The sequence below is a fragment of the Eleutherodactylus coqui genome, chromosome 4 (assembly GCF_035609145.1).
Source record: "Eleutherodactylus coqui strain aEleCoq1 chromosome 4, aEleCoq1.hap1, whole genome shotgun sequence".
Taxonomy (NCBI): Eukaryota; Metazoa; Chordata; class Amphibia; order Anura; family Eleutherodactylidae; genus Eleutherodactylus; species Eleutherodactylus coqui.
In genome coordinates this window covers 40,793,655-40,821,583 of record NC_089840.1, presented here as the reverse complement: position 1 = coordinate 40,821,583, position 27,929 = coordinate 40,793,655, and the positions used below count along the sequence as shown (strand labels likewise).

The 27,929-nt window shown below is 47.8% G+C and overlaps 2 protein-coding genes across 3 annotated transcripts in view; one reads left to right on the top strand and one right to left on the bottom strand.

The window, feature by feature from the left end:
• The window catches only part of QTRT2 (queuine tRNA-ribosyltransferase accessory subunit 2), a 50,391-nt gene that overhangs the window by 11,528 nt on the left and 10,934 nt on the right, over positions 1-27,929 (bottom strand). Inside the window, exons 1-8 of one of the 2 annotated variants that reach the window (XM_066599337.1) lie at positions 9,612-9,683; positions 6,989-7,206; positions 6,683-6,738; positions 5,278-5,354; positions 4,483-4,692; positions 4,031-4,230; positions 2,741-2,910; positions 2,492-2,603 (exon numbers count right to left, since the gene is read on the bottom strand). In XM_066599337.1, the coding sequence (XP_066455434.1) occupies positions 2,492-2,603; positions 2,741-2,910; positions 4,031-4,230; positions 4,483-4,692; positions 5,278-5,354; positions 6,683-6,738; positions 6,989-7,191 (1,028 nt within the window). In that variant the 5' untranslated portion in view covers positions 7,192-7,206; positions 9,612-9,683. Of the gene's footprint in view, positions 1-2,491; positions 2,604-2,740; positions 2,911-4,030; positions 4,231-4,482; positions 4,693-5,277; positions 5,355-6,682; positions 6,739-6,988; positions 7,207-9,611; positions 9,684-27,929 lie in introns of those variants that run through there. The other variant, XM_066599338.1, reaches the window with a different exon arrangement.
• Positions 9,898-27,698, top strand: CCDC191 (coiled-coil domain containing 191). Its single transcript, XM_066599336.1, has 17 exons — positions 9,898-10,010; positions 11,879-11,917; positions 14,630-14,768; positions 15,068-15,208; positions 16,318-16,496; positions 17,138-17,361; positions 19,589-19,736; positions 20,771-20,961; positions 21,294-21,531; positions 22,390-22,844; positions 23,093-23,205; positions 24,047-24,129; positions 24,203-24,304; positions 24,391-24,534; positions 26,763-26,915; positions 27,084-27,238; positions 27,334-27,698. Exons 1-17 carry the CDS (start codon positions 9,942-9,944, stop codon positions 27,485-27,487), a joined length of 2,727 nt encoding a protein of 908 aa, XP_066455433.1. The 5' UTR covers positions 9,898-9,941; the 3' UTR covers positions 27,488-27,698.

Sequence of the window (27,929 nt, the reverse complement as noted above, 5' to 3'; positions counted from 1 at the left end):
AAGCAGTTAGGGAAGGAGAAGCCACTATGGGGCTTTTATTAAATCCGTTCAAATAGGGAGAGAAGAAATTACTGAGATCGCCCACCATCAATGTGCCAACAGCAGGAGATATAGCCATAAATGCTGTCCCCTTTTTAAATCTATTCGCTGGAATACAGGATGGGGGGGGGGAAGGATATAGATTGTCACTAAAAAATAATTCTCCTGAGCAATAGTACATCTAAGGCAAGTAAATCTCCCCTTTGAATCTGTAAAGGATGAGTCACATCTGAAAGGGATGTTTTTATGAATTGGTACACTTACTCCCCACGAGTAGCTCTAGTACATAGAGTGAAAAGAGTGTGCCCATAAGGAATGATGGAGCGAGTGAACAGTATCAATTGTTTAAGGAGTTTCCAATAGACAATAGCTGGTTGGATGAAAAAACAGTGTAACTTAGTTTCTTCCCACACATTCCATGCAATTATATTAACCTTTTGAGCCATAGAAAATAATACTTAATATTAAATCACACAAATATTCATATAGTTTGTGATTCTATCATGCAATGCATGATAAACGTGGAGGAGGAGAGAGCAAAGAGAACAAAAAAAAAAAACAACACTAAGGATGAGCGAGTATACTCGCTAAGGCACTACTCGTCCGAGTAATGTGCCTTAGACGAGTATCTCCCTGCTCGTCCTTAAAGATTCGAGGGCTGCCGCGGAGCGAGGAGCTGCGGGGAGGAACGGAGGGGAGATCTCTCCCGACCGCTCTCCCCCACTCCGACTCACATTTCAGCCGCAGCGGTCCCCGAATCTTTAAGGACGAGCAGGGAGATACTCGTCTAAGGCACATTACTCGGACGAGTAGTGCCTTAGCGAGTATACTCGCTCATCCCTAAACAACACCCCATTCAACCTCATACATATATAGCCCATATCCCCCAGGACTCCTAGGTGTAGTGATAATGGTCAAGAAGAAAACCCCAAATCACAGTAAGAGAACTATAAACTAAGAACCTCCCACCTATCCAACAAATAATCTCATTTCAAGCGGTTGAATACTCCACCAGTAAGCCCCCAAAAAAAGTAAATATTCCTATTACATAAACATTGTTCATGTTTATCAATCTAGGAGGCATCGTCTAAATTATCAAAGAAAAAAAAAGTCTCCCCCTGCATTACAACTCTCAGCCGTGAAACTGCATCTGTTTCTTTGTATGCCCACTGAATAATCTGGAAAGACCGCTATACGATGACCCCTCCCTCCCCCCATAGTTATCCCTTCCATTTTTCTTGCTCTCTTTAAAGTAATGTCCTAATCTTTATAATGGAAGACTTTCAGCAAAACCGTTCTCGGCGCGGCACCAGGTGGAGGTGGTGTAGCAGGAAGTCTCTTTGCTATGGAAAAGGCCCATAAAGATGACAAAGTATCTTCCCCAATTACTGATTTCAGCCTCCCCTCAAAAGATTCTCCTGGATCCAATCCTTCCACCTTTTCTGGAACCCCAACCTGTCACAAATTATTTCTCCTGAGTCCGTTTTCTACTTTATATTGCACAGTCCGGATAGACTGCTCGCATTCACTAGTTGTATCCTCCAAGGTTTCCTCCATTTCATTAATACAAGTCTCTGCTTTAGACAATCTACTGTAACTTTCTGCAAATTGTGTCTTACGAATCCAACATCCTCTTTCAGGCTACCAACCTCAGCAGAAAGGGAGGCCAAGACAGCATTACTTTTAGTCACAGCTAGAATAGCATCACACAGAGAAGATTCATTTTGCACTAGCTCGTGCTGAGGTAGCAGGCATAATAGTATTCGGTGAAGCAGATGAAGCATATAAAAGGTTCTTTTCAATTAAGGACTACAATAATGAATTAAAAGTTCCATTAGAGGAGGCAAATACAGCTGTAGTTACTTTGTGAGCATTTCTCACCAGGGTTGAAGGAACAGGTGAGCGAGCAAACTCCACTAACTGCTTTATGGCATTTCTTGGTAAAGTAATCAGAACGTTCTGTACATTCCACACGTTCACCCCCCTTAATACTCATTTTGCTCCAATTGTGACATATGCATCTCCTGGTGCAAAGCATTTGCTGTAGTGTTTACAGATGCCTTCGCTTGAGCGCCATCTTGAAGCGCATATGCAGCAAACCAGCCTTCACAGCAGGAACCGCGATCCAACACAACCAGTGCCCCGAAACCAGCAAGGCAAACAGCACAGCAGAAATAGAAACACGGCCCCAAAAGAGAGCCAAACTTGTATGACCAGCGGGAGTCCTGCTGGCGTGCGTCCACTGCTCAAATCGCGCTTTAGGCCACACCCTATATGGCAGGCAAATACGGTTTCCTTACTTCAGTCATAGCAGCGGTCCCACCAGATACTGAGATAGAGCGCTGGATCAGACTTTTTGGCTACACCCTGTATAGTGATTACAGAGAGAATCTTTATATCTACAGTTGCAGTGATGTCATGTGTAGGAGGAGCTTGTTATAAGCATACGAACCGTTTCTCCTTCAGGCAGATCTCGTAAGGCGTGATGTTGGAGCGGTCGATCTCTGCATCCTCAGTCCCCTCCTCGTTATTCTCCCCATTACTCAACTCCTCTTTATGTAGAACTAAAGTAAACGCAGGTTGTGGTCATACAGCTAGCAACAGCAGAGATATAAATCATCGGAATACTGTTATAATGCTATAATGATGCGGTCGAGACCTTTATGTAAAGTGAAGGGATATAAAGACTGAGCACATTTACCAGGACGCTGGGGTTCACCTGCAGTCTCGGGGTCCGGCTGGTATTGGTAGGTGAAGCACAGGGCGCAGCCTCTCTCTGTTACTTCATACGGGAAAGTGCTGTCAAACAGATCCACGCCACGCTCAACGCACTCCAAAACCTCATCCGGCCGACCAATGCCATGGATCAACCTGCAGGAGGAGATGAGGGTTAATGTTTGATCACCGGCAACAATTACCACCTTAGATGAGGCCAAAAGCTGGAAGTGTTACTGCTCCGGGTAATAAGCAAGTGTAGCAGAAAATGTATAAGAAGCTTTATATCCCCCTTTATACTCCAGTCACATCCATCAACTGCTACATGGTATCCACTGGGATGACACAAACCCCATACTTAGCAGAAATCCCAGAATACGCTGTGCTCTGCTGCATTCATCTCTTTAGTAAATGCCTATAGAGGTCAGAACCAAACGGACATAGAAATTTACTTGGACTGCTGTTTTATATGCCGGAGGTGAAAAGGGCCAAATTTATTCAGAGATGCATATTAAAGGGATTGTCTGGGACTTTTTTGATTTTTTTCTATTGATAACCTGAGATTGTATTGAATTCAATGGGAGCTGCACCTGGAATACCAATCCTGGCCACTGCATGCTTCCTGCACTTTCCATAGTGACAGCAGCGCCGGTAATCAGCTGATCGATAGGGATCTGAGTGGCAGACCAAGATAAAAAAAAAAAATGTTAAAAGTTCCAGAAAACGCCTTTTAATAAATTTGGTGCATTTTTGACCAGTCCGTGTGCCAGAAAATGCAATCCACACTCGCTATGAGCCGAGGCAGATTTGCAATACAATTTGTGCCAGTTTCTGACAAATTATAGTAACCCTTCAAGTCCATAGACTTGTTAAGCTCCACCCACTTTTTTTTTTACTTCACAAAAGTGGTGAGAGGTAAAAAAAAAAAAAAAATTGTTTCAATTTTTGGTGCATATACAGCATCCATCAAAAATGTGCAGGTTTTTTCCAGGATGTATAGGCAGTTAAATACAATTTTCATATAGAGTTATAAGATAAAATTCTAGCTGCCTGAAGTCACCACTAGGAGGAGCTCAGGAGCTTACTGCATACTGACGTCACAGCGAGCTGTACAAACTGAATACACAGACATCTCCGCTTGCTTTCAGGGAATGTTATTTACATCCAAAGCCAGAAAACACAAAGAGCTCATACACAGCTGAGGATTTGCTACTGCTGTATGAAGTCTAGCAGTGATATTCTGTGTTTAGAAGATGATAGGAGGCCAAGTGCTCACCGTGGCTTCTCCTCTGGTAACTCTGTAGTGACCGCTGAGATGAGGCTCAGTTTGGCCTCCGGGCTCACACTGCCCCCTGGGAATCCATCCAGCAGGAAGCCACTTACGGGTCTCTTGGCCGTCTCTCTCGCTGATCTCAGCCTCTCTTCTTGGAGGTCTCCTCCCTCGATGGCTCCAATCACAACCTTCTGCTTCAGAGCCTGAACATGGAGGAACAAGAAGAGGGACAGCTGCTGGGGACATCTACAAAGCCAAGTGCCGCTCGCCCACTTCACAGTCAATGGATATCGTGCTATAGCCACTCCCCAAAAATACTGGGGCTTAGATTAGAAAATAAGCCCCACTATCTCTTACACAAAAAAAAAAAAGAAAAAAAGCCCCCCTTTTGAGTTGATCAACCCTGTGTTCCCCTGAGTCCATCCTCGTTATTCAGCGCCTCCCTTTGCACTCACCTCATTCTCCGACATAAGCTTGAGACATTCATCAAGAAATGCCAGAGAGCGGTCGACTGACTTCCGCGCCCTCTTTCTGGAGCAGCCCTCAGCCATCACCTCCCCATCACACAGGCACTGGATCCAGTCTGCCTTCAGGGCTCTCTGCAGGGAGACAAACTTCTGGGGAGTCAGTTCTAATCGCCCCCCTGAACTCCAGATTGACACGGTCTATGGAGAAGGAGAGAAGACACTGGGGGTCATCACAGGGAAGATATCAAGGACCGAGCGCATATACAATGAATGACGGAACATCAGCAAAGACACCGCAGCCGAGAACTTCTTTAAGATCGCGAGCACACGATCGTATTTCGTCCGCGTTTCTGCATCCGTGATATGAACATGCGTCCCAGCCTGACTGTGGACCTCCTGGCCCAAACTCTGACCATCATAGGAATCTATGATGTTTGGAGTTCAGGTCCGGTGGAAACGCATGCTACAATATTATATATGTACACAGCTAGTGAGCGGGAGCATTGTCATTTAGAGACTAAAATCTCGTACAAATCTAATACTTCTCACAGCTGATGTGTTGTGACAATTGTATCCAGTCTAGGCAATGCTCTGTGATATAAACAGTGTGGACTCAGACTGATACATTGTATCAGTGCAGGTAACGTGCAACAAACCGTCAGGACAGGAATGATTTTGTGCTGCTGCTGATTTTATGGACTGGATACAACAGTAACAAACCCTCATCTGTGAGACGTATTAGGCCAAGATGGGATTTCAGCCTTTTCCGTGTTCATAGTTTACCTTATTGGTGTTGAATCCGGGTGGGTTTGGGGAAACGGGGTCATTTACTGAGCAATAGAGCAAAGTGTCAGATAATCCTGCAAGAGACAAACACTGTTATTGGGGTCACTTCCTCTTTCACAGGCCACAAGTCAGAGAAACGTCATCTTTGTGCCCACACAGGATGTAAACCTGCCGCTCATCGCACATACGAGGGGGACACCAAATGGGGGATGGAAACAAAAACCATAAAAGCCAAATGTCATCACTACAATATATCTGCACCGATCAGCCAGAACAATATTGTGTGGGTCACCTTTGTGCCACCAAAGCAGCTCTGACCCACGGAGGCCTGGACCCCCCCCCCCCCCCAAGACCTCTGAAGGTGCCCTGTTGTATCTGGTACAGGACGTTATCGGCAGATCCCGCAAGTTGCGAGGTCGCCTCCATGGATCAGACTTGTTTTTTCAGCAGATCTCCCAGATGTTTGATCGGATTGAGATCTGGGGATCTCAAAGAACAAGTCACAAGTCATCACCTGGATCTCTTTTAGGTTCCTCATCTATTCCTGGAGTTTCTGCAGTGTGGCAGGGGGCATTATACTGCAGAGGGCACTGCCATTGGGGAATACTGTGGTCATGAAGGGTACTTGTCTGTACAATGTTAGGTAGGTGCTACGTGTCTTACCCACATGATGCCAGGACCCAAGTACCCAGCAGAACATTATGCAGAGCATCACAGTTCCTCTGCCAGCTTGTCTCCTTCCCATACTTCCATGTAAGTGACACGCACGCACCTGGCTGCCCACATGATGTAAAGGAAGACGTGTTTCATCAGACCAGGCCACCTGCTTTCTTTACTCCTTGGGCCAGTTCTGAAGATCACACAATAATTGTAGGCACTTTCATCAGTGCACTGGGGTCGGTTTGGGCCCTCTGACCGGTCTGGCTACACATCACTGTACACTGGAAGTTGCAATGCCTGGTGTGATCTGACATCTTTCTATTAGTACTTTGCACTACAGTAGTAGCTCTCCTGAGGGATCAAACCAGATGGGCTAGCCTTCACTTCTTACATGCATTAATGAGCCTAGGGCGGCCATGCCTTGTCACCAGTTCACTGCTTGTGGTTCCTCGGACCAGTTTTGGTAGATGCCAATAACCACTACATACCACGAACGCCCCACAAGACCTGGAGACGCTCCGACACAGTCGTCTACACATTACAATTTGACCGTTGCCACTCAGCAACTTACACTTTCACATTTTTCCGACACATCAACTTCAAGAACTGACTGACAACTTGCCGCCTAATACACCCCGCCGCTGCACAATGCCATTGTCACCTGTCAGTGGCTTTAATGTCATGGCTGATTGGTGCACATCACATAGCAATAGAAAATACATAACCCCCTCTGTGTACTCACCAGCGAACTTCCCAATCCCCTCTTTATACTCCTCCAGGACTTCATGGTGTTCTGCCCTGGGAAGAGATCATTGGCTGATTACATTACCGCTGTATTATCTGTCCTGCCTGCCTGTGTCCTTCTCCCACAAGAGCAGCACATCACTCTCCTGCATTCATACTGCCACTGCTATTATCTAGTCTTTCACCTCCCACAAAGATCAACACACTCATGTCCTGTAATACTCTGTGCTGCTGTGTAGTATGCTCCATCCACCATGCTTTTCCATTTTGTCTGCATTCCAGCCTTTTTTTAGGCAGTTCTTACAGTGTGGACAGGGTGACGTGGGTGACTGGAGGGACACCAGCGATGCTCTGCAGGGTATCATGGGTGAGGTGGGGAGGAGATGCCGTCCGTGTATACAGCAGGCAGCCAGGAATCTCCATAGTCCTCTCTCCAGTCTGAGCCAAACTGCTAATAACCCCGAGTCGGGCTGCGCCGGCGACTTTAGTTATTGTCAGCTTCATCATGATCCGTTGGCGCTCCTGTCAGGAGACAAAACACAGTGTGACCTGAGGGTCCAATCAGCATAAACCAAGCGTAAGGCTAGGGGCACACTGGCAGTAAGTGCAAGGTGCATCTGGTAGACATGGGTGCAACTTGCATTGGACAGTCTGTTCGCTGTCTAACATACAAGGACACAGCACATTTACAGTCATTGTCACATCCATAGAAACGGACAGGAATGGGACATGCCACGAGTTTTTTCACGTGGACTGTGGGTGTAAAATTACATGGACAGCATATGGCACAAAAATACGCTAGTGTGCAGCTAGCCTAAATATGGACAGCACAATCCAGAATGCTGAGCGGGAGACATGGGTTACGTTGGGGGAGGGGCGGTGTCCTATGTACTTTGTGACCGTAAAGGAGTTAAAGGGGTTGTCTCGAGAAAGCAGTGAAATTTTTTTTTTGCCCAGTCCCCCTTATTAAGCATACATTACTAAGCCCCCCTGTAAATGACTTTTCTAGCTGGTTTGTACTTACAGTTCCAGCGTTTCAGCAACTTATAAAAAGTTTCCCCAAGATGGCCGCCGGCTCTTTTCCCGTCGCTTGCTGTAGCCCGACGTGCGCGCTCCCGAGACGCTACCAGCTGTGTCTCCCTGACAACCAGACGCCCCGCAGCCGCCGACCGGACCCCGGGATTGAACGCGGCCGACCAGTCACCCACCGCCAGGCAGCAGGTAACCGGCGCTAGGCCCCAGCTCCCCCGCGCTAGCCCCCGGCTTTCCCGCGGTAGGCCCCGGGGCCACAGCGGTAGGCTCCGGGGCCACAGCGGTAGTCCGTCACGCGTCACCCCCGTCAGTCCGTCACCCATCACTTACCTGGGCGGCTGAGCGGGCTCTGCTGGGCAGCTGGGCGGCTCTGCACCTTCCTCTAAGAGAGGATGGTAGCAGAATGGCTGCTCCAGCGCGCTCCCGTGAGGATACAGCTCGTCTGCGCATGCGCAGAAGAGCTGTAGCAGCGAGCACACTGAAGCGGCTCGTGCTCAGAGCAGAAGAGCAGACTGCGCAAGCGCGTCTAAAAAAGCAAGCCGCCAGCGAATTTAGACGGAACCATGGAGACAAGGACGCTAGCAACGGAACAGGTAAGTGAATAACTTCTGTATGGCTCATATTTAATGCACGATGTATATTACAAAGTGCATTAATATGGCCATACAGAAGTGTATACCCCACTTGGTTTCGCGAGACAACCCCTTTAAGTAAGATAAAACTTGCTGTTCTAGGATAATTGGTCAATCAGGAAGCACCAATCAGGACATGCGACTCACCGGAAAAAAAAATTCAGAGAATTTCCCCCTGATTTCCAGGGTCGACGAATTTTAGTGATGGGATATATACACTATCCTACTAAAAGTAATTGGATACCTAGCAACAATCACAAATAGTGTTTATTTACATATGATAACACTTAGTGGGGCTCCTTTGACCTTAATGACATTGGATCCTCTCCGTAGCATACGTTCTACTAACATCTGATACACTTCATTTGGTATTTCCCTCCATGCATCCTGCAAACAACTGGCAAGTTCTCTCAAAGAAGATGCGTCTGTCAGTCTACAGTACAGCAGAGAGCATCATCATGGGACAGTTGAGTAATGGGAGAATGTTATATGCCGTGATGAATCACATTACTCCATCTTCACGTCAGATGGACGTACCTGGGTGTGGGGGAGCCTGAGGAACGTCTTTTACCTGAGTGCGTTGTGCCAACAGTTAAGTACGGTGGAGGTTCTGTTATACTCCGAGGATGTTCAACATGGCATGGCCTCGGTCCGTTGGTTGTAATGGTAAGAACCATGAACACAGAGGTGGACCTGACATTCTAGACAATAACGTGCTGCTAACAATGTAGTAATACTCTGGGAATGGTCGGCCATACTTCCAACAGGACAACGATATGGATGTTCCACGATTGGACCAGCTGCACAGAGTCCCAACCTGAACAAACTGTACACCTCTCTGGGACAAACTGTAACGTTGGGTCAGGATATATAAACAGCATCCACGTTGTTTGAGAGAACTCACCAGATGTTTGCAGGATGAATGGAGGGAAATGCCATCTGAAGTGTATCAGATGTTAGTAGAGAGTATCCAGCGTCATTGAGGCTAAAGCAGCCCCACTAAGTATTAGCATATGGAAATAAATACTACTTTTAATTCTTGCACAAATTTCCAACTATTTCTGGTAGGCTATACAAATATATATAGGATTGGTAACAACATCTAGCAGCCCGGATCCCTCTACATGGGCCGTGTACTGGGTGCTGGCAGCAGCTCAGCCGTCTGAGAAGCCTCCAGCACACAGGCCGGCTGATGTCCCCATCATAAACACGTAAGCAGCTTCTGCACAACATGAATTATCAGTGCATAATCCCAGTACTTACATGTGCAGGAAGGAAGACGCTTATTTTCTACATCACTCCTAGCCGTCCAATCAGCACTCTACTCGTCATCACTCATCGCCTCTCTTGACAGTCATGTGACACTTTTTGCGTTCCTAAACGTACTGTAACTATGGAAACCGGAAGACGCTTCCGCTGATTCTGGAGCATGTCGGGATTTGTAGTTCACTCGTGTTTTCGCTTTTGGCTGAAGGAAGGAAAAAAACTACTCTGCAGAACTACAATTCCCGACACCGCTCGGGGTTTCTGTACCTCTGCCGGCAGGTGAGCCCGGTGCTGGACAGGAGGCTGCTGACGGCAGGCGGAGGCGCCATGAGCGCCGGGAACCACAAGCCTGAGCTGTACCGCTGGAGAAGGCAAGCCACGAGAGCGAAGCCTAAGGTTAGAGCTTCTCACTAATGCTCATTACTGCCCCCAGCTGTTCGCATGATGAGAAGTTTATTGCAGATAGGATTAGATACAGGGGCTCAGCGGACAGTATCACACATGATAGGATTAGATACAGAGGTTTAGCGGACGGTATCACACATGAAATGATTAGATACACAGCTCAGCAGACAGTATCACACATCATAGGATTAGATACACAGCTCAGCAGACAGTATCACACGACATAGGATTAGATACAGCAGCTCAGCAGACAGTATCACACGACATAGGATTAGATACACAGCTCAGCAGACAGTATCACACGACATAGGATTAGATACACAGCTCAGCAGACAGTATCACACATCATAGGATTAGATACACAGCTCAGCAGACAGTATCACACATCATAGGATTAGATACACAGCTCAGCAGACAGTATCACACATCATAGGATTAGATACACAGCTCAGCAGACAGTATCACACATCATAGGATTAGATACGCAGCTCAGCAGACAGTATCACACATAATGGGATTAGATACACAGCTCAGCAGACAGTATCACACATAATGGGATTAGATACACAGCTCAGCAGACAGTATCACACATCATAGGATTAGATACACAGCTCAGCAGACAGTATCACACGACATAGGATTAGATACAGCAGCTCAGCAGACAGTATCACACGACATAGGATTAGATACACAGCTCAGCAGACAGTATCACACGACATAGGATTAGATACACAGCTCAGCAGACAGTATCACACATCATAGGATTAGATACACAGCTCAGCAGACAGTATCACACATCATAGGATTAGATACACAGCTCAGCAGACAGTATCACACATCATAGGATTAGATACACAGCTCAGCAGACAGTATCACACATCATAGGATTAGATACGCAGCTCAGCAGACAGTATCACACATAATGGGATTAGATACACAGCTCAGCAGACAGTATCACACATAATGGGATTAGATACACAGCTCAGCAGACAGTATCACACATAATGGGATTAGATACAGCGGCTCAGCAGACAGTATCACACATGATAGGCTTAGATACACAGCTCAGCAGACAGTATCGCACATGATAGGCTTAGATACACAGCTCAGCAGACAGTATCGCACATGATGGGCTGTATGTATATAACACATTATATTCAGTGGGTTCGGCTCACATGAAGGAATTTTCTCTCGTACTGAAAATACAAGCTCAAAAAAAATCACAGAATGTCCTCTATGGGAGCATGAAGAATTGCATCGCACTCACCTGCCAAGTGATTTGCATACAAATGCAATGTGAACCGTATCACACATGCTATAACATTACAGGTCAGCGTAAATATGGTTTTAGATACACAGCTCAGCAGACCATATCACACATCATAGAATTAGATACACAGCTCAGCAGACAGTATCACACATTATTGGCTCAGCAGACCATATCACACATCATAGAATTAGTTACACAGCTCAGCAGACAGTATCACACATGATAGGATTAGATACAGCAGCTCAGCAGACAGTATCACACGACATAGGATTAGATACACAGCTCAGCAGACAGTATCACACGACATAGGATTAGATACACAGCTCAGCAGACAGTATCACACGACATAGGATTAGATACACAGCTCAGCAGACAGTATCACACGACATAGGATTAGATACACAGCTCAGCAGACAGTATCGCACATTATTGGCTCAGCAGACCATATTGCACATGATGGGATTAGATACATCAGCTCAGCAGGCCGTAGCATGCATGATAGGCTTAGATACACTGTCCCTGGATTTCTTGTTATTTCCATCTCATCCGTCATATTATAATATATTTGTGATCTACTGTATCTCCACAGCCGGCCTTAGACTACGACAATGTGGAGCACTGGATTAAGGTACGAGTACCACTGGCTTGGATACACTCTGTATAGTGCCGTCGGCTATATTGCGCTGCTGTGGACCTCTAATCCGCGTTCTAGAATATGTCAGCACTCTTGTGATAAATACATAATGGGGGTCACACAGCACCGGGCGATACAGACGTTTATTTGCGTGCTAGTGGCCATGCCCCGGGGTCATGTGACCTGCCTTATGAACTATGGCGCGACTGCAGGACACGACGCTGCCATATTTTATATACAAGGCTCGATAAAGGCTGTATAACGCGGAGTGATACGGCTGTTGCTGTATTGTCCGCGGCTCTTCTGCTGCCGGATTCCAGCAGCTATATATGATTTATAAATCAAAATGGCCAAATATTTACCTCCCACATGAGGGTCACGAGAAAAACATATAACGGGGGGGGGGGGGGGGACTTTGTTATTGCTGGGCTGATCCTAAACATCCTGCTGATACAATGTTGTATCCACCAATCAGCTGACAGCAGCACTAGATATGTACAGGGTGCTGCCTCTAAATGTAAATAAGTGTTCTCATTCACTGACAGCAAACAGGGGTCTTGAGAACGTTGAGGTATTGAAACGCAAAGTAAATCCGAAAGTTGTAGAACTTTTTATTCTTGCAAAGATGAAGCTTCATAAAAATCCAGCAAATGCTCTATAGAAACTGACAGGAAGAAAGAGAAGGGAGTGGAGAGGAGCGCCACCTGGTGGCCATATGGGCGCACTGCCACAACACTCACACTGAAGTTATAGAGTAAACTTCCGATGGTTCGGCATGTAATTACTGAGTAATCCGGAATCTCATAAAAGAAGGAGATTGAGCAGAAAGAACCATTAATTCTTGTGCCCTCAGATCTGTGTGTTTCTGTCCTGTCACTCATCCCGTGCTGCATTTATAAGTGCCCCCTCAGTTCCCTGTGTTTCATTTATTAAGGCTCTCTCTGTGTTGCATTTACTAATTTCCCTTCGGTTCCTTGTGTGTTGCTTTTATTAGTGCCCCCTCAGCTTCCTGCATGTTTCTGTCCTTAATGACCCCCGGTTTCTTCTGTGTTGCATTTCTTAGCGCCCCTCCGGCTCCCCACATGTTGCAGTTCTTAGTCCCCCTCCGGCTTCCCCGTGTGTTGCATTTCTTAGCGCCCCTCCGGCTCCCACGCGGGTTGCATTTCTTAGCGCCCCTCCGGCTCCCACGCGGGTTGCATTTCTTAGCGCCCCTCCGGCTCCCACGCGGGTTGCATTTCTTAGCGCCCCTCCGGCTCCCACGCGGGTTGCATTTCTTAGCGCCCCTCCGGCTCCCACGCGTGTTGCATTTCTTAGCGCCCCTCCGGCTCCCACGCGTGTTGCATTTCTTAGCGCCCCTCCGGCTCCCCGCATGTTGCAGTTCTCCGGCTCCCCGCATGTTGCATTGCTTAGCGCCCCTCCAGCTCCCACGCGTGTTGCATTTCTTAGCGCCCCTCCGGCTCCCCGCATGTTGCATTTCTTAGCGCCCCTCCGGCTCCCCTGCATGTTGCAGTTCTTAGCGCCCCTCCGGCTCCCCCGCATGTTGCATTTCTTAGCGCCCCTCCGGCTCCCCACATGTTGCAGTTCTTAGTCCCCCTCCGGCTTCCCCGTGTGTTGCATTTCTTAGCGCCCCTCCGGCTCCCACGCGGGTTGCATTTCTTAGCGCCCCTCCGGCTCCCACGCGTGTTGCATTTCTTAGCGCCCCTCCGGCTCCCACGCGGGTTGCATTTCTTAGCGCCCCTCCGGCTCCCCGCATGTTGCAGTTCTTCGGCCCCTCCGGCTCCCCGCATGTTGCATTTCTTAGCGCCCCTCCGGCTCCCACGCGTGTTGCATTTCTTAGCGCCCCTCCGGCTCCCCGCATGTTGCATTTCTTAGCGCCCCTCCGGCTCCCCCGCGTGTTACATTTCTTAGCGCCCCTTCGGCTCCCCCGCGTGTTGCATTTCTTAGCGCCCCTTCGGCTCCCCCGCGTGTTGCATTTCTTAGCGCCACTCCGGCTCCCCCGCGTGTTGCATTTCTTAGCGCCCCTCCGGCTCCCCCGCGTGTTGCATTTCTTAGCGCCCCTCCGGCTCCCCCGCGTGTTGCATTTCTTAGCGCCCCTCCGGCTCCCCCGCGTGTTGCATTTCTTAGCGCCCCTCCGGCTCCCCCGCGTGTTGCATTTCTTAGCGCCCCTCCGGCTCCCCCGCGTGTTGCATTTCTTAGCGCCCCTCCGGCTCCCCCGCGTGTTGCATTTCTTAGCGCCCCTCCGGCTCCCCCGCGTGTTGCATTTCTTAGCGCCCCTCCGGCTCCCCCGCGTGTTGCATTTCTTAGCGCCCCTCCGACTCCCCCGCGTGTTGCATTTCTTAGCGCCCCTCCGGCTCCCCCGCATATTGCATTTCTTAGCGCCCCTTTGCCTACCCGTGTGTTTCATTTTTAGCGCCCCTTTGCCTCCCCGCATGTTGCATTTGTTAGCACCCCCCCTTAACTTTCCGCGCTTTGCTTTTTTAGCGCCCCCAATTTCTTCGCGTGTTTGCTTTCCTAAGTGCCCCTTTGGCTCCCCGCGTGTTGCATTTATTGGTTCCCTCATCTATGATCTTGGGGACTCTGGTTTTGGAGGTAGATGCTCTTTAACCCCTATCACCCATGTAATAGGACATGGAAAGGGCATTCCCCCATCTTCTCATTCCCTGTCTGATGATCTGAGCATCACTAATGATTGTCCCTTCTATACAGCGGGTGGAGCAAGCCTCAGAATTTGCTGTATCTGAAGTGTTTTCACCTAAGAGGCCGGCTGCCCAGAGGCCCGCACACCAGGCGTTATACCTGCAGTCAGCGGATCAGCTGCACGACCATGACGACGCTTACACTGAAGGTAACATCCCTGGGAGGAGGCCGAAGGACTCCGCTGTATCAGCAGGACAGTATGCTGCTTGCTTTTATCTTACTTGGAAACTGTCAACAAGTTGCTGTTGATGGAGCTTTTTGGCTTTATTCTAATGAGTGGAACAATAATTAGAATAATTACACACCTATGAAATCCGCCAGCACCAGCTTACTGGAGGTTTCTTAGCAGGAACACATTGTATTCAGCACTGCACAAGGAGGAATAAGCTTGTGTAGTAATGGACGAGGCAGATGTCATTTGGTGACATTAACCTTTTGTCTCTTCAGCCCAAGATCTGCTGAGTGAGTGGTTGAATAATAAGCTGAAAGTGGAGCTTCTGAGTGACGATGACAATGAGCCTGAAGTGGAAAATATGGAGCCAGCAAAACCTTCCCCTCCAGAGTTCATCAAGTACAACAGGTTTGATGGTAGGTCTCTATGGTGAGAGCAGTGCTGCACACTGGGCACCGTAAAGGGATCTAACCTCACCCCTCGACTGATGTCTCCCATGTATGCAGCATTTATGTCTATTTCTCTGTGTAAGGCTGCTAAGGGTTGTAATATGGCAGCACACAAAAGCCATCCCCATGCAGTGTCACTGCTTGCTTCCTTGATTTGGCTAGCTACACAGATTATCCCTTTCCAATCCATTTATTTTTTCTCACCCATTCTCCCCAGCTCCAAATAAATTGGAGCTGGGGAGAATGGATGAGAAAAAATACATTTTCCCTGCACCCTCCTGATCTGACAGAGTTCAGGAGGGTGCAGGTGCTCACTACACAGTGGGGGGAATGCGGAAGAAATACTTCCGCATTCTACCTTCAGCCTCCCGGCTTGGCGGTCAGGTGACACCAGCGGTCACATGATCGCCGGGTGGAATCTCCATGCATTACATAGCGCTAATTGAGCACTCTGTAATGTGTAAAGGAGAAAGCAGAAAGGAGAAAAGATTCGGCTGCCTGCGCGGGTGACAGGTGAGTTGCGGCGGTCAGCGGGGGGGGGGGGGGGGAGAGATCTCCCCGCCGGCAGCCAAATCTTTGCTCCCGAGCGGGCAGGTACTCGCTAAGGGCAATGCTCAATCGAGCAATTGCCCTTAGCAAGTATACTCGCTCATCTCTATTAAAAACCCTTTCTGCCCTCTGCTCGGGGATCCTCGATGAGGACCAGTGTAGGAGTGCATCTGCACCCGATGTGTCTGACGATCGGGTGCAGATGCACTCCTGCACTGAAGTGTCGGGCCTGTCCCAACATCAGAGCTGTGGAGGAAAATGATGATGTCGGGGCAGGCCCGACATTGTATTGGAAAGGGTTAATGCAGTATATTGGGGAACTGTAAGGGGATCTAACATCACCCCTCGACTGATGTCTTTCATGTCTGCAGCATCAAAGCCCTTTTTCTGTGTGGGACAGTTCAGGGGCAGAACATGACATATAAACCATACACAGAGCAGTGCCGTCCTCTATTTTGTGTAGCTGATGTGGCCTGAAATCTGCGGCACTCTCATGTAGCACAGAAATCACTTGCTGTGTCTTGCAGATCTCTACAATTATCTGGAGAAGGAAACTGAGAGCTCAAACACTCAAGACTTCCTGCAGCAACTTCTACAGAAGGAAGTGGTGGATTCTGGGATACTGGAAAGTCTCAGGAGTGAAAAAAGTACCAAAATCCCCAAACAGAGGGACCCAAGAGTCACCATGGAAGTGCGACACCAACAGGTGGGGTAAAGAATCATTGTAGTCATAGGGGGAGGGGGTCACCTATAAGTCCCAAAAAAGAGGAACTTTGCTCTGCCCTCTTTATGGAATGGATAGAAAGATACTCTATGTTCTTGGGTTCTACCCTAGTAATTGGACCGTTCAGACATTGATGTGCAGCCGGATGTAATCTGAAATCAACCTCTTGTCTTCTTAGAGGTTACGGCAGATGCTCTGTCACTCACCCATACTTTACATTGCAGCTTAGCTTTATAAGGGCACAGCAATGATTTGTGACTCTAGCTTAGCTGATTGTCTGTTTGGAGTCTGAAATCCGCCTCTGCTCTCCATAGGTTATATAGCTGCTAGTCTGACCTTTCCCTATACTTTATACTGCAGCATTTCTATGCTCAGGGAATCCTGGATTGTAGTGCGGGTATTTGGAGAATACAGATGTCACATCTATTGAACTAATGAGGGAGGGGGGAGGAGCCCAGCGTCATTGGCTGGAGTATCATCTGCATCACTCCCCCCACCGCCATTGCCCTCATGTAAATTGTCAGCTCTTATAAACCATAATGCTGAATATTGTTCCATTCTTTATAGACATTTATTAACCTTGAAATAGCGGATTTTGATAAGATGTCACATTATTGGCGCAGGTCAAGGAAAACCGTATGCGGCGGCAGAAGGAGGTGGAGAAGCGAAGACAGGAACTCGCTCTGAAGAAATCTGCTCTGACGGAGGCGCAGATGCTGCTCCAGGAAGAGGGCAAACACAAGATGCTGAAGGCCAAGAAGGAAGAGGAGGAGATCCAAAGAGAGATGGTGAAACTGCGCAAAGAGATGAGCGAACGCAAGAAAGTGATGGAAGAGGCGAGGAGAGCGTAAGGGCTCGTTCACACTGGCGTGTTTGTGTGCGTAATAAGCAGTGAATAGAACCTATTGATTTCAATTGGTCCATTCACACGAGCGGATATCTCCACATGATCTGCGGTGGGGCGCGAGCAGAGAAGAGATCTGTGAGTCTCCTGTCCCCGGGAATGGTGGTTTCATACGGACCAATAGTCAATCAGTGAATGGATGCAGAGCCGTCGGGGATCTCTTCCAGCTACCCGCCGCCATTCATTGCAAACAGGCAGCATAGATGAACGACTGCCTGTTTACACTGAGCGAGAAGTCGCCCAATAGTCGTTCCGTTTCAGTCAGCTGCAGCTGAAAGACTAGTGACTTCTGCGCAACTTCTCACTGAGTACCGTTGGTCGCTGTGGTTACACAGGCCGGCGATCTCCCGCATTCGCTCGTTTGAGCTATTATTCGAGCGACTATCTGCCTGTTGAATAACCTAAGATGGACTTTTCTTCGTGTTATCACTCCCTCCTGATCAATTAGAAAAAACTACTTGCCACATTTTTTTTTTCATCCCAGAAAATGAATGAGCGGCTCATCTAATCGCTCCTCTGCGGTTTAACCCCTCAGATGCCACAGTAACTGCTGACCACAGCATTTAAATATTTTTTTACAAAAAAAAATTAAATTAAAAAGCTTTTTTCTCGTTACACAATGCTTTAAATATTAAAAAGGAACAGAAAAATCCCTAGGCATAGTTGGCACTGCCACATCCAGAACGACCCGGGCAATAAAGGATTACAGTATTTATCCAGCACACTAAAAAGCATTACAAAAAATAGTGAAAAGGAAAATGCCAAAATAGCAGTTTTCATCTCGCTTCTCCAAATCAGCAACAAAAAGAAAACAAAAAGTCTTTCGGCTAACCTCACATGGGCAGCACGATATCCACCGCCTGATTCTGCGCTCGCCAACGTGCATTTTCTTTACACACGCAAGACGTTTTTCTCTCAAAACCGCCTCGAATCACTTCGGGGAAGTCGTGATCCTCCCATGCAGCGGTCAGCCATGGTGGAGGATCGTGGAGTTTCTCACATTGTTTTCAATGGGGAGACCTCACATCGGATCGTGTGCATGTAGCACATGGTGCAGTGCTGCTGCCGGTCCCATTGAAAACGATGGGAGATGCGAGAAGGTGCACAAAGATAGGACATGCTGCTATTTGTTTCCCGCATCACATCGCTCATCTGTATGACCACGTTCAAAGGAGTAGGGTTCATATTCATGCCACATTTGTGGGTCTCGCAACACAAATCTCGCGCAATTTTCTCACCCGTGTGAAGCCGGCCTTATGTACCCCAGAATGGTACCAATGAAAACTACAAGTCACCCTGCAAAAGATAAGCCCTCATACAGCTCTGTCCTTGGAAGAATAAAAATGCACCAGTCTTGGAATATGGTGACACGAAAAAAAAGGTTTTTTGATATATTAAAAAAATAAATAAAAAGAAAAGTTTACACGAGCAAAAGTAGTCAAAATCATTTAACCCCTAAATGTGCTGTTCTTGTAATCGTAGTGAACCTTTTAAGGTAACATAATACTTTTTTATGGTGAACGCCATAAAAATAAAAAATTGATGGAATTGCTTTTTTCTATTGTCCACCAGCAAAGAAATGAGTTATTGAGTACATTATTATCTCGTACAGCCGCGCCGACGCAAGAATTAAACATTATGGTTGCTGGAACACAAAAGGGGGAAACTGTTTACTGGCTCTTAAGATTAAAGTTAGTTATGTCACTAAGGGGTTAAAAATGCATTTTAGGCGTCCTGATTTGTGCGCCAAATATTTTTACAAAAACATAAATTCGTAATCTACAATACAAAAGCGACTTTTTCTGGCGTTAATACTTGAGGTTTGTTTTAATATAAAACAGCAGCATAAACTACTAAGCATCTCGCCAGAAGAGCAGGACCGCGACTATAGACGTTGTGATCCAGCTTTCCCAGACTTCTGAATGGCAAACGGTAATGCAGCAATGTAATGTGGTAATGTGGATTCAGATGCGATTCCTTTTGTAGTTAGGCAGAATCCCCTTTTAGGAGTTTGGAAAAGTTGTGAAGGCGGCCATATTGGTTGTCACTCGGCCTTCCCGGAAACTAAGAACAGCAGAATGGGGCTTTTAGCGACAGAAGAGGAGGAGGTCAGGTTCTTGTTATTGTCTTCCAGTTCTGTTCTCCTCACTCCTAGAGATTTTGTTTCTAGAGAGCGGAGGCGACGGGAGCTGGAGAAGAAGAAGGAGATTGTAGGGGCAGAAGGAGAACTGCAGAAACATGAGCAGGAGAGAAGACGACTTGAGAAGCAAGCCAAGATCCAGGAGCTGCTCCACCAGGTCTATGCCGAAAACCACAGGGTGAGAGACCACCATGACTAATGCTGGAACAAAATCTATTACTCCCTGTTATCAGCTCCTATAGGCTTGGGAGGAGCTGCTTGTAAAATACAAACTATTGTTCCCTGTTGTCAGTAATCCCGTTCTTCAATTCCCAAGTGGGATTCTTGAGGGTTTCACTAGAGCGAAGCTTAGAAACAAAGCTTGTAATGATTGTAACAATTCCGGGCAGTTCTATCTGGACCCTGGTGCCCCCTAAACATGTCAGGGGGGGAAAGTTGTCATTTGTAATGGGTTTCCAGGCCTGAACGTTCCTCCAAAAGGCTATTCACCCAACAATTGGGCCATATAAAAGGGCCAACGAATGAGCGAATGCTCATTCACCGACTGATCATTCAGTTTCAGTGAGCCTGATCAGCTCCACATCTGTATGAATGGGCTGTACAGCCGGCCTACAGGATGAATGATCGTAATTCGTTATTCATCCCTATAAGTGGATTCTTGGCCGTATGAAGGAAAACAAAACAAGTGCAGATCACCATGCGCTTCGATAGGCTCAACAAGGTCCTCTTAGACTAGCCAAGTTCTCCATCCTTTCTGAGGGCCAATCGTATCATTTCCTTCTTACGGGCTAAGAATAGGTTTATAGGGATGAATGATCGTAACTACAATCGTTCGTCCCTATAGGCGGGATGTGCAGTCGATTGAGGGGGGATTTTTATGCTTGCACTAATGATTAGTGGATGAATGAGCATTCGCTCGTACATCAGCTGATTGCTGGTCCTTTAACACAGCGAGATTGTCGGGCAAACGAACATTCGGCTCCAATAATTGGTCTGTGTAAAAGGACCAAGGCTGAACTTGGCCGGCCTAGAAGGACCTTTATATGCAAAAGTGTGTCTGCTGTGGAGTCGTTCCTGATGAGGATTATAGACCGCACAGGCATCATTCGAGCGTGCGGCCTTTATCACAGTATTTCGTGTCTTCTAGGGCTTACTGGTTGGAATTTTCCCCAAACTAATTTGATCCTTGTAATCTCGCCCATGTCTTGTCAGTGCCTTCAGAAGCACTTCTCCATGTGGTACAAGCTGGTCCTGGAGCGCAGAGTTAAGATGGGGAAGGCCCGGGCTCTGGGGGACTGGAAGCTTCAGCTGAGGACATTCCGGGCCTGGAGGGACCATGCATGGTCAGGGAAGATGGAGCGGGAGGCCCAGCAAATGGAGAAGGAGCTGAGGGATCACAACAGGTAACCAGAGGCAGAAACCAGATCGCAGGTGCTGACTGCTGATTATGTGGAGCCGAGATCAAGCAGGGAGAGCAGCTTGTGATCAGCAGCTCCTCGATGCACTGAAAAAAAGCCAAAAACTTAATGTTTTTCTCCACTTTTTTTTGGTGTTTTAAAAATAGTTTTATGTCATTTTTAAGGAACCAAAAAATGCACCAAGAAGTTGGGCCTCACTAACTGATTGGGGCACATATATTCCCCAGTGCACTCGTTCTGATGTACGTCCACACAGGACTGCATTTGGGATGCCCCCTTTGTATATCTGTCACTCACTAACTACATATCCCCTCCAGGAAACAGCAGGTGGCGACAGAGTGCTACAACAAACGCCTCCTGCGGAGATGCCTGATAGAGTGGCAGCTCTGCTGCCAATGTGAGAAAGGCAAGCGGCAGCTGGAGGCTCAGAAAGAAGAGACTAAGAGAAAGATGGCGGCTCTCCTGGATGCAGCCTCATCAGTTGGAGGCCAGAAAGAGAGCAATGAAGATCAAAGGGTGGGGACTGTCAACAACCATGAGACTGTCGTGCCAAAGGTAATTCCTCCACTTACCGTAGTATCTGCAGTATAATTTGGTACATTTTTATGTAACGAGCCTGTCCTTTGTCATATGGGCATCATTGAAGGGGCGTATCTCGCTGAGGACCCTTCTTTAATAGCCGGAGTGGAAAACAGCTTTACCATTGATCGGCAGCGGTCCCGCGCTCAGGATTCCAGCTGATCAGCTATTGGGTGCCCAACGTTCGTGCTGCCATACACAGGGGTTGGAGCGGAAGCTGCTCCTCCGACTCCTATGTAGTGGCCGGCGCTTGTAACTGCAGCCGTATCGCACATTAAAATCAGTGGAATCTGTGCCTGCAATTACAAGCGCCGCCACTACACAGGGGTCGGAGCAGCTGCTTCCGCTCTGACACTTGCGTTTTGTGGGTGCCCGATCAGCTAGGGCCCCAAGCAGCAGACCCTAACTGGTCAACTATTGCGGATGGGTCATCAATAGTTTTTGCCTGGAAACCCCCTTTTAAGTACTGACCATGTATTACACAGGTGTTCATATAATGCTGAAGGATATATTCTCACCATACAGCGGCCTCCTACTGATGAATACTAGGTAGCTCCACCAATATGAAATGGGCTATAACGGGGTTGTGGTTGTAATCGCCTGTCCTATCCTCAGCCTCTCCCTGGCATGAAGTGCCTGATAACAGTGAGCAATTAATTGTAGTGAGCTGTGAAGCAAATGGAGTAAAGCAAGTGTAGTATTTCCTACTTCCTGCAGGTGGCGCAGGAAGGGTGCATGTATAGGTTTCACCCGATTTCTTCTGCTTGTGAGTAATTGCTGCAGGGACTGCCCTCAGAGCTGAAATCTCTGACATTCTCTCCTGCTCGTTTGTAGGTAGAGGAGGACGGAAGCACAAAGGCTGAAGTTCTGGTCACATCCCAAAAAAAGGAGGCAGAGAAACTAACACCCAGTCCCAGGCACGCCTGGCAGGTGACCCTGCAGCATGCCCGCCTCACTCCTGCAGAGCTGGAGCAGCACAGTCTGCAGCCCCGCAGCAGCCCGCAGGGGTCCGGCCACAAGAAGTTATCCCCATATGGGGAGAACTTTGAGAGCCGTCATGCCTTCCAGCAGAAGCTGATCGAAGAGCAGAAACGGCAGCTGCAGGAGCAGAAAGAGATGATCTTGGGGCTAATGGAAAACCAGAGACTGATGATCGCCAAGCAAGAAGCCAAAACCGCCAGCGCTGTGACTGCAGAACTGTCTGGGCGCAACATTGCTGCCAGAGTCACCCACAGGACGGGTAGTAACCCTTCTACACCGGGCTTCCCCGCACAAGCCACACTACGCAGGTATGAAGACTCAGCCCCGTACATTAATCTCTTCACTGGCTTCATTAGTTACATCTGATCTTGGGAAAGCTGAGTGACATCTACTTCTGCTGTCACTGGCGATGTCGCCCATGATGAATGTGCCTAGTAATGGAGAGAACTCTCTGCTCCTGGATTTCATTCAGACTTCCCGGAGAGCTGGGTGACAACCTCTTCTGGAACTTTGCTTCTGACCGTTAGTTGTCACCAAAATATTATTGTTTTTATAGATTGCCGATTTCTTCTACACCATCAGAACACCTCAACACAAGCCCCGCCCACAGCGCTATATCCACATCCAAGAGAACTGGTGGATCCTCCACCCCTCACCCTGCAGTCACAGGTACAAGTCAGGGGCTGCGATAGATTCAGTAGGATAGTCATGAGACAAGCTGACCCACGGGAGTGTGCAGGCCGAGTGGATGCACAGCGTCGCAGTCGCTCTGAGGGAGGGAGGGCGCGCAGCGTCGCGGTCGCTCTGAGGGAGGGCGGGCGCGCAGCGTCGCGGTCGCCCTGAGGGAGGGCGGGCGCGGAGCGGTCGGCCGGAGGCCGGGGGGGGGGGGGGTAGCGTCGCGGTCGCCCGGAGGGAGGAAAATTTTTAATGTCACCGTAGCGCTGTATTTCACACACAGGAGGGCCAATTTGAGAACTCTTGGACGCTAGATTTGTGTCATCCAAATGTTTTGATGTACTCTTGTGGGCTGTATGCTGGTCCCTGGCACTTTTTCAAAAAGTGGGAGGAGCACAGCTTTAGGGGTGTGGCTGCACATGACCCATCACTTTTACTATTATTTACGCCAGAAACTGGTGTGGATTATAGCAAACACCCCTCCAGTAGTTTTGTTACACGAAGCTGCCGCCTGCGTACTTAAAGAAAAAATACCCCCGCGCTCGTGGGGTCCAGGAACAGTAAAGGACACAAGGTCCACGAGATAAATGTAAATTATTTCTTTCATCGGTTGCTACGCGTTTTGGCGGAGTAAAGCGCCCTCTTCAGGCATACAATAAACTGACATAGACTGCCGCTTGATGAAACAAACGTCCTTGGAGGCTTGTGCCTCTTAATACATTTGTTGTTCGTTGCCGAGAACAGGGATTATGGAGACTGGCGGGTGAACCGTTGTCTAAGTAAATAAGCCCCAGTGCTTCTTGTGTGTTTACCCCTTTGTACTTTCTTGTTGCAGCCATGGAGGAAAGAGCAGCGCAGCGAGCAGAAAGGAAGCGGATACTGGAGGAGATGAGGAGGAGGCGCGAGGAAGAGAAACTGGTGAGGAAGCTTACAATTACCGCTTACAATATATAAGTCGTCATGACTTCATGTCTCCACCGACTATTTGTAGGCCCAGCTACGAGCCGCAGAGGAACAGAAGCTGCAGATGGAGTTAGCCGAGAAGGAGGCGGAGCTAGAGAGGAAGAGGGAGGAGAAGAAGCTGCAGCGGCAGGTAAGATAACCCTGAGAACCTAGTCAACAACCATGGGTGTTAGGAGGATCCCAGTGATAATGGGTTCTAGTCTCTTGCTTCCACAGAAAGACGAGGAGAAGCAAAGGAGGCTGAGAAGAGAGCAGGAGATCCTGGAGAGAGCGAAGCAGCACAACGAGAGGAGGCTGCTGCGGTGCTGGGGCCTGGAGCCCTGGAAGAAGCTGCTGGCGCAGTGCAGGCAGAATGTAGAGGTAATGGCAAGGGGGACGGGTGCATCCGAAAAGGGCTTTAGCAATTGTTTTCCATTATTTGGATGCTGCAGCTTTGAAGGTGAAAATCCACCTAGAATCACATAAGCAGCATAATGTAACGGATTGGAGACAATGTGACAAACCCTCTGCTGTAATAACGCCTGTATTCTGCTGCTCTCCTGAATTGCTACTGGAATATAGGGAATATTAGAACATTTATAATACATTTCGCTAATCTATATAATGCAGCTCTAAAAGGTGGAATTGTACTTATCTTTTATGATCCCAAATTATACTTCAGAGCGACATTCACAATTCTGCAGGCTTCAGAGCTGCATTTTCCCAGTATCCCTTGTTTGATCAGTAGCTCTACATTCTTTGCACCGGTCATATGCATGCTAGGAATTTTATCTTTACACCAGGAAGAATTAGTGTAGGAAGAACTAACTGCCCCGTGAATTAGGAGCACATCCGTTTCCAATAACAACCAGCAGAACAGTAAATGCAGCTCTAGAGTATATATAATACAGGATGTAACTCAGGATCAGTACAGGATAAGTAATGTATGTACACAGTGACTCCACCAGCAGAATAGTGAGTGCAGCTCTGGGGTATAATACAGGATGTAACTCAGGATCAGTACAGGATAAGAAATGTAATGTATGTACACAGTGCCTCCACCAGTAGAATAGTGAGTGCAGCTCTGGAGTATAATACACGATGTAACTCAGAATCAGTACAGGATAAGTAATGTAACGTATGTACACAGTAACTCCACCAGCAGAATAGTGAGAGCAGCTCTGGAGTATAATACAGGATGTAACTCAGGTCAGTACAGGATAAGTAATGTAATGTATGTGCACAGTGACTCCACTGCAGAATAGTGAGTGCAGCTCTGGAGTATAATACAGGATGTAACTCAGAATCAGTACAGGATAAGTAATGTAATGTAATGTACACCGTGACTCCACCAGCAGAATAGTGAGTGCAGCTCTGGAGTATAATACAGAATGTAACTCAGGATCAGTACAGGATAAGTAATGTATGTACACAGTGACTCCACCAGCAGAATAGTGAATGCAGCTCTGGAGTATAATGCAGGATGTAACTCAGGATCAGTACAGGATAAGTAATGTAATGTATGTACACTGTGACTCCACCAGCAGAATAGTGAGTGCAGCTCTGGAGTATAATACAGAATGTAACTCAGGATCAGTACAGGATAAGTAATGTATGTACACAGTGACTCCACCAGCAGAATAGTGAATGCAGCTCTGGAGTATAATGCAGGATGTAACTCAGGATCAGTGCAGGATAAGTAATGTAATGTATGTACACATTGACTCCACCAGCAGAACAGTGAGTGCAGCTCTGGAGTATAATACAGGATGTAACTCAGGATTAGTAAAGGATAAGTAATGTAATGTACACAGTGACTCCACCAACAGAATAGATAGTGTAGCTCTGGAGTATAAGGCCGAATGCACACAACTGGATTTGCATTGCAGAATCCGGAGCGGGCGCCCACCTCTGGATTCCGCAGCAAATACCTGTCATGAGCATGCAATGTAAAAGTGGGTTTTCATGCCCATGAGTGGAAATCAATCGTGTGTGTGGAGGGAGGGGGGAAGGAAGGCTTCTGTGCGGAAGGCTTCCATTAAAGTCAATGGATGCCGTCAGACTTAACGGCCCTTCCGCAATAATTAGCATGCTGAATCCAACCCAGCCTAGTGCATTCGGCCTAATACAGGATGTAACTCAGGATTAGTACAGGAAAAGTAATGTAATGTATGTACACAGTGACTCCACCAGCAGAATAGTGAGTTCAGCTCTGGAGTATAATACAGGATGTAACTCAGGATTAGTACAGGATAAGTAATTCAATGTATGTACACAGTGACTTCACCAGCAGAATAGTGAGTGCAGCTCTGGAGTATATAATGCAGGATGTATCTCAGGATCAGTACAAAAGTAAAAGTAGATTAGGTCTATATGTTATTTGCTATTTACTAGGAAGATCTTTAAAAGTTCTCTGTAAATATCTGGAAGGACACTTTTTCCTAAAATGATAAAATCGCTTTTTACCTCATTGGGGTTTTTTGTTTGCCTTCCTTGGGCTCTACAGTGCAGGATTATAGGCTGGACATGTTTTTTTCAGCCTTTCATACTATGTTACTATCTCTAATGTAATAATCTGGCATCTCCATTTCCCTCTTCCACCTCCCCAGAGGGCAGAGTCTCATTACTGTCGTGTCCTCCTGAGTCGCAGCCTCCTGTGTTGGTCACAAGCGGTAAAGGAGGTTGTGTCTGAGAAGATCCAGCGGGCAGAACGGTTGTGTGCCACGATACTCTTAAGGAGAACCTTGCAGCAATGGCTCAAGGTGAGTTGTGTCCCATCCCTCACCAAATGGTGGCATGATCATCTCCAAGCAGCCCCAGCCTTGCTCAGTTAGGTAAAGGGGATGGGAGCAACTGTTTGGCACCAGATGCAACCGCGCATGTATAGCCATCAGCATTCTAGTAATACACGCTTCGTTAATGTGTTTTAGTATAAAGACTACCTGTCCATCCAAGAGGAAAGGGCAGTGCGGCGCCACAGGGCGAATCTTCGGAGAAAAACCTTCATGGCGTGGCTAAATGTGACTCAAGAGGAGAAGATAGCCATGTGGGAAAAGCAGAGGATGGCCGCGAAGCACAACCAACGGTTGGTGGACATTATACTAGCTGCACTTTGTACCCAGTCTGGGCGCACCAGGTATGGGGAGCATGCCATCATCGCGGTACCCTATTGTCTTCCAGGCGCATCCTCTCCAACACGCTCAGGACATGGAGACAGTTCCCAAAGGTGATGAGAGAGCTGAGATTACAGGAGGAGCGAAGAGAGATGCTGAGGAAAAGGGTGGCCGAAATCCTGCCAGACTTTAGAATCAGTCCCGACAATAGAGGGCTGTGAGATAAGGACAGAAGGATCATAACCTCCATCCACTGACACAGGAGCTCCACACTGAACCCAATGCACAGGGCACATTTAGGGTCCATTTACAAGGGGCGAGAATCAGCCTGCTGTAATGAGAACCAATCAACACAGCACTCATTCACTGCCATTCACACACGGCAGATGTCCGGCTTAATGGGGACGAACGATTGTTAATACCATGTTTCCATTGATATTGCCCCAAAAGAGGCACTAGGTCTTATTTTCAGGGGATGTCTTATTACAATTACCTAGCAGGCACAGTCCAGGCCCTCCTGCTGGTTTCCGGCACGCTTGCTTGCAGTCCTCAGATGCCGACAGAAGATCGCTTCCTGTTAACGGGGTTCGTAAACCCCACCTCCAAGAAGCGATGCCTCTGATTGGTTCTCAAGTGCCGCGGATCAACCAATCAATGCAGTAC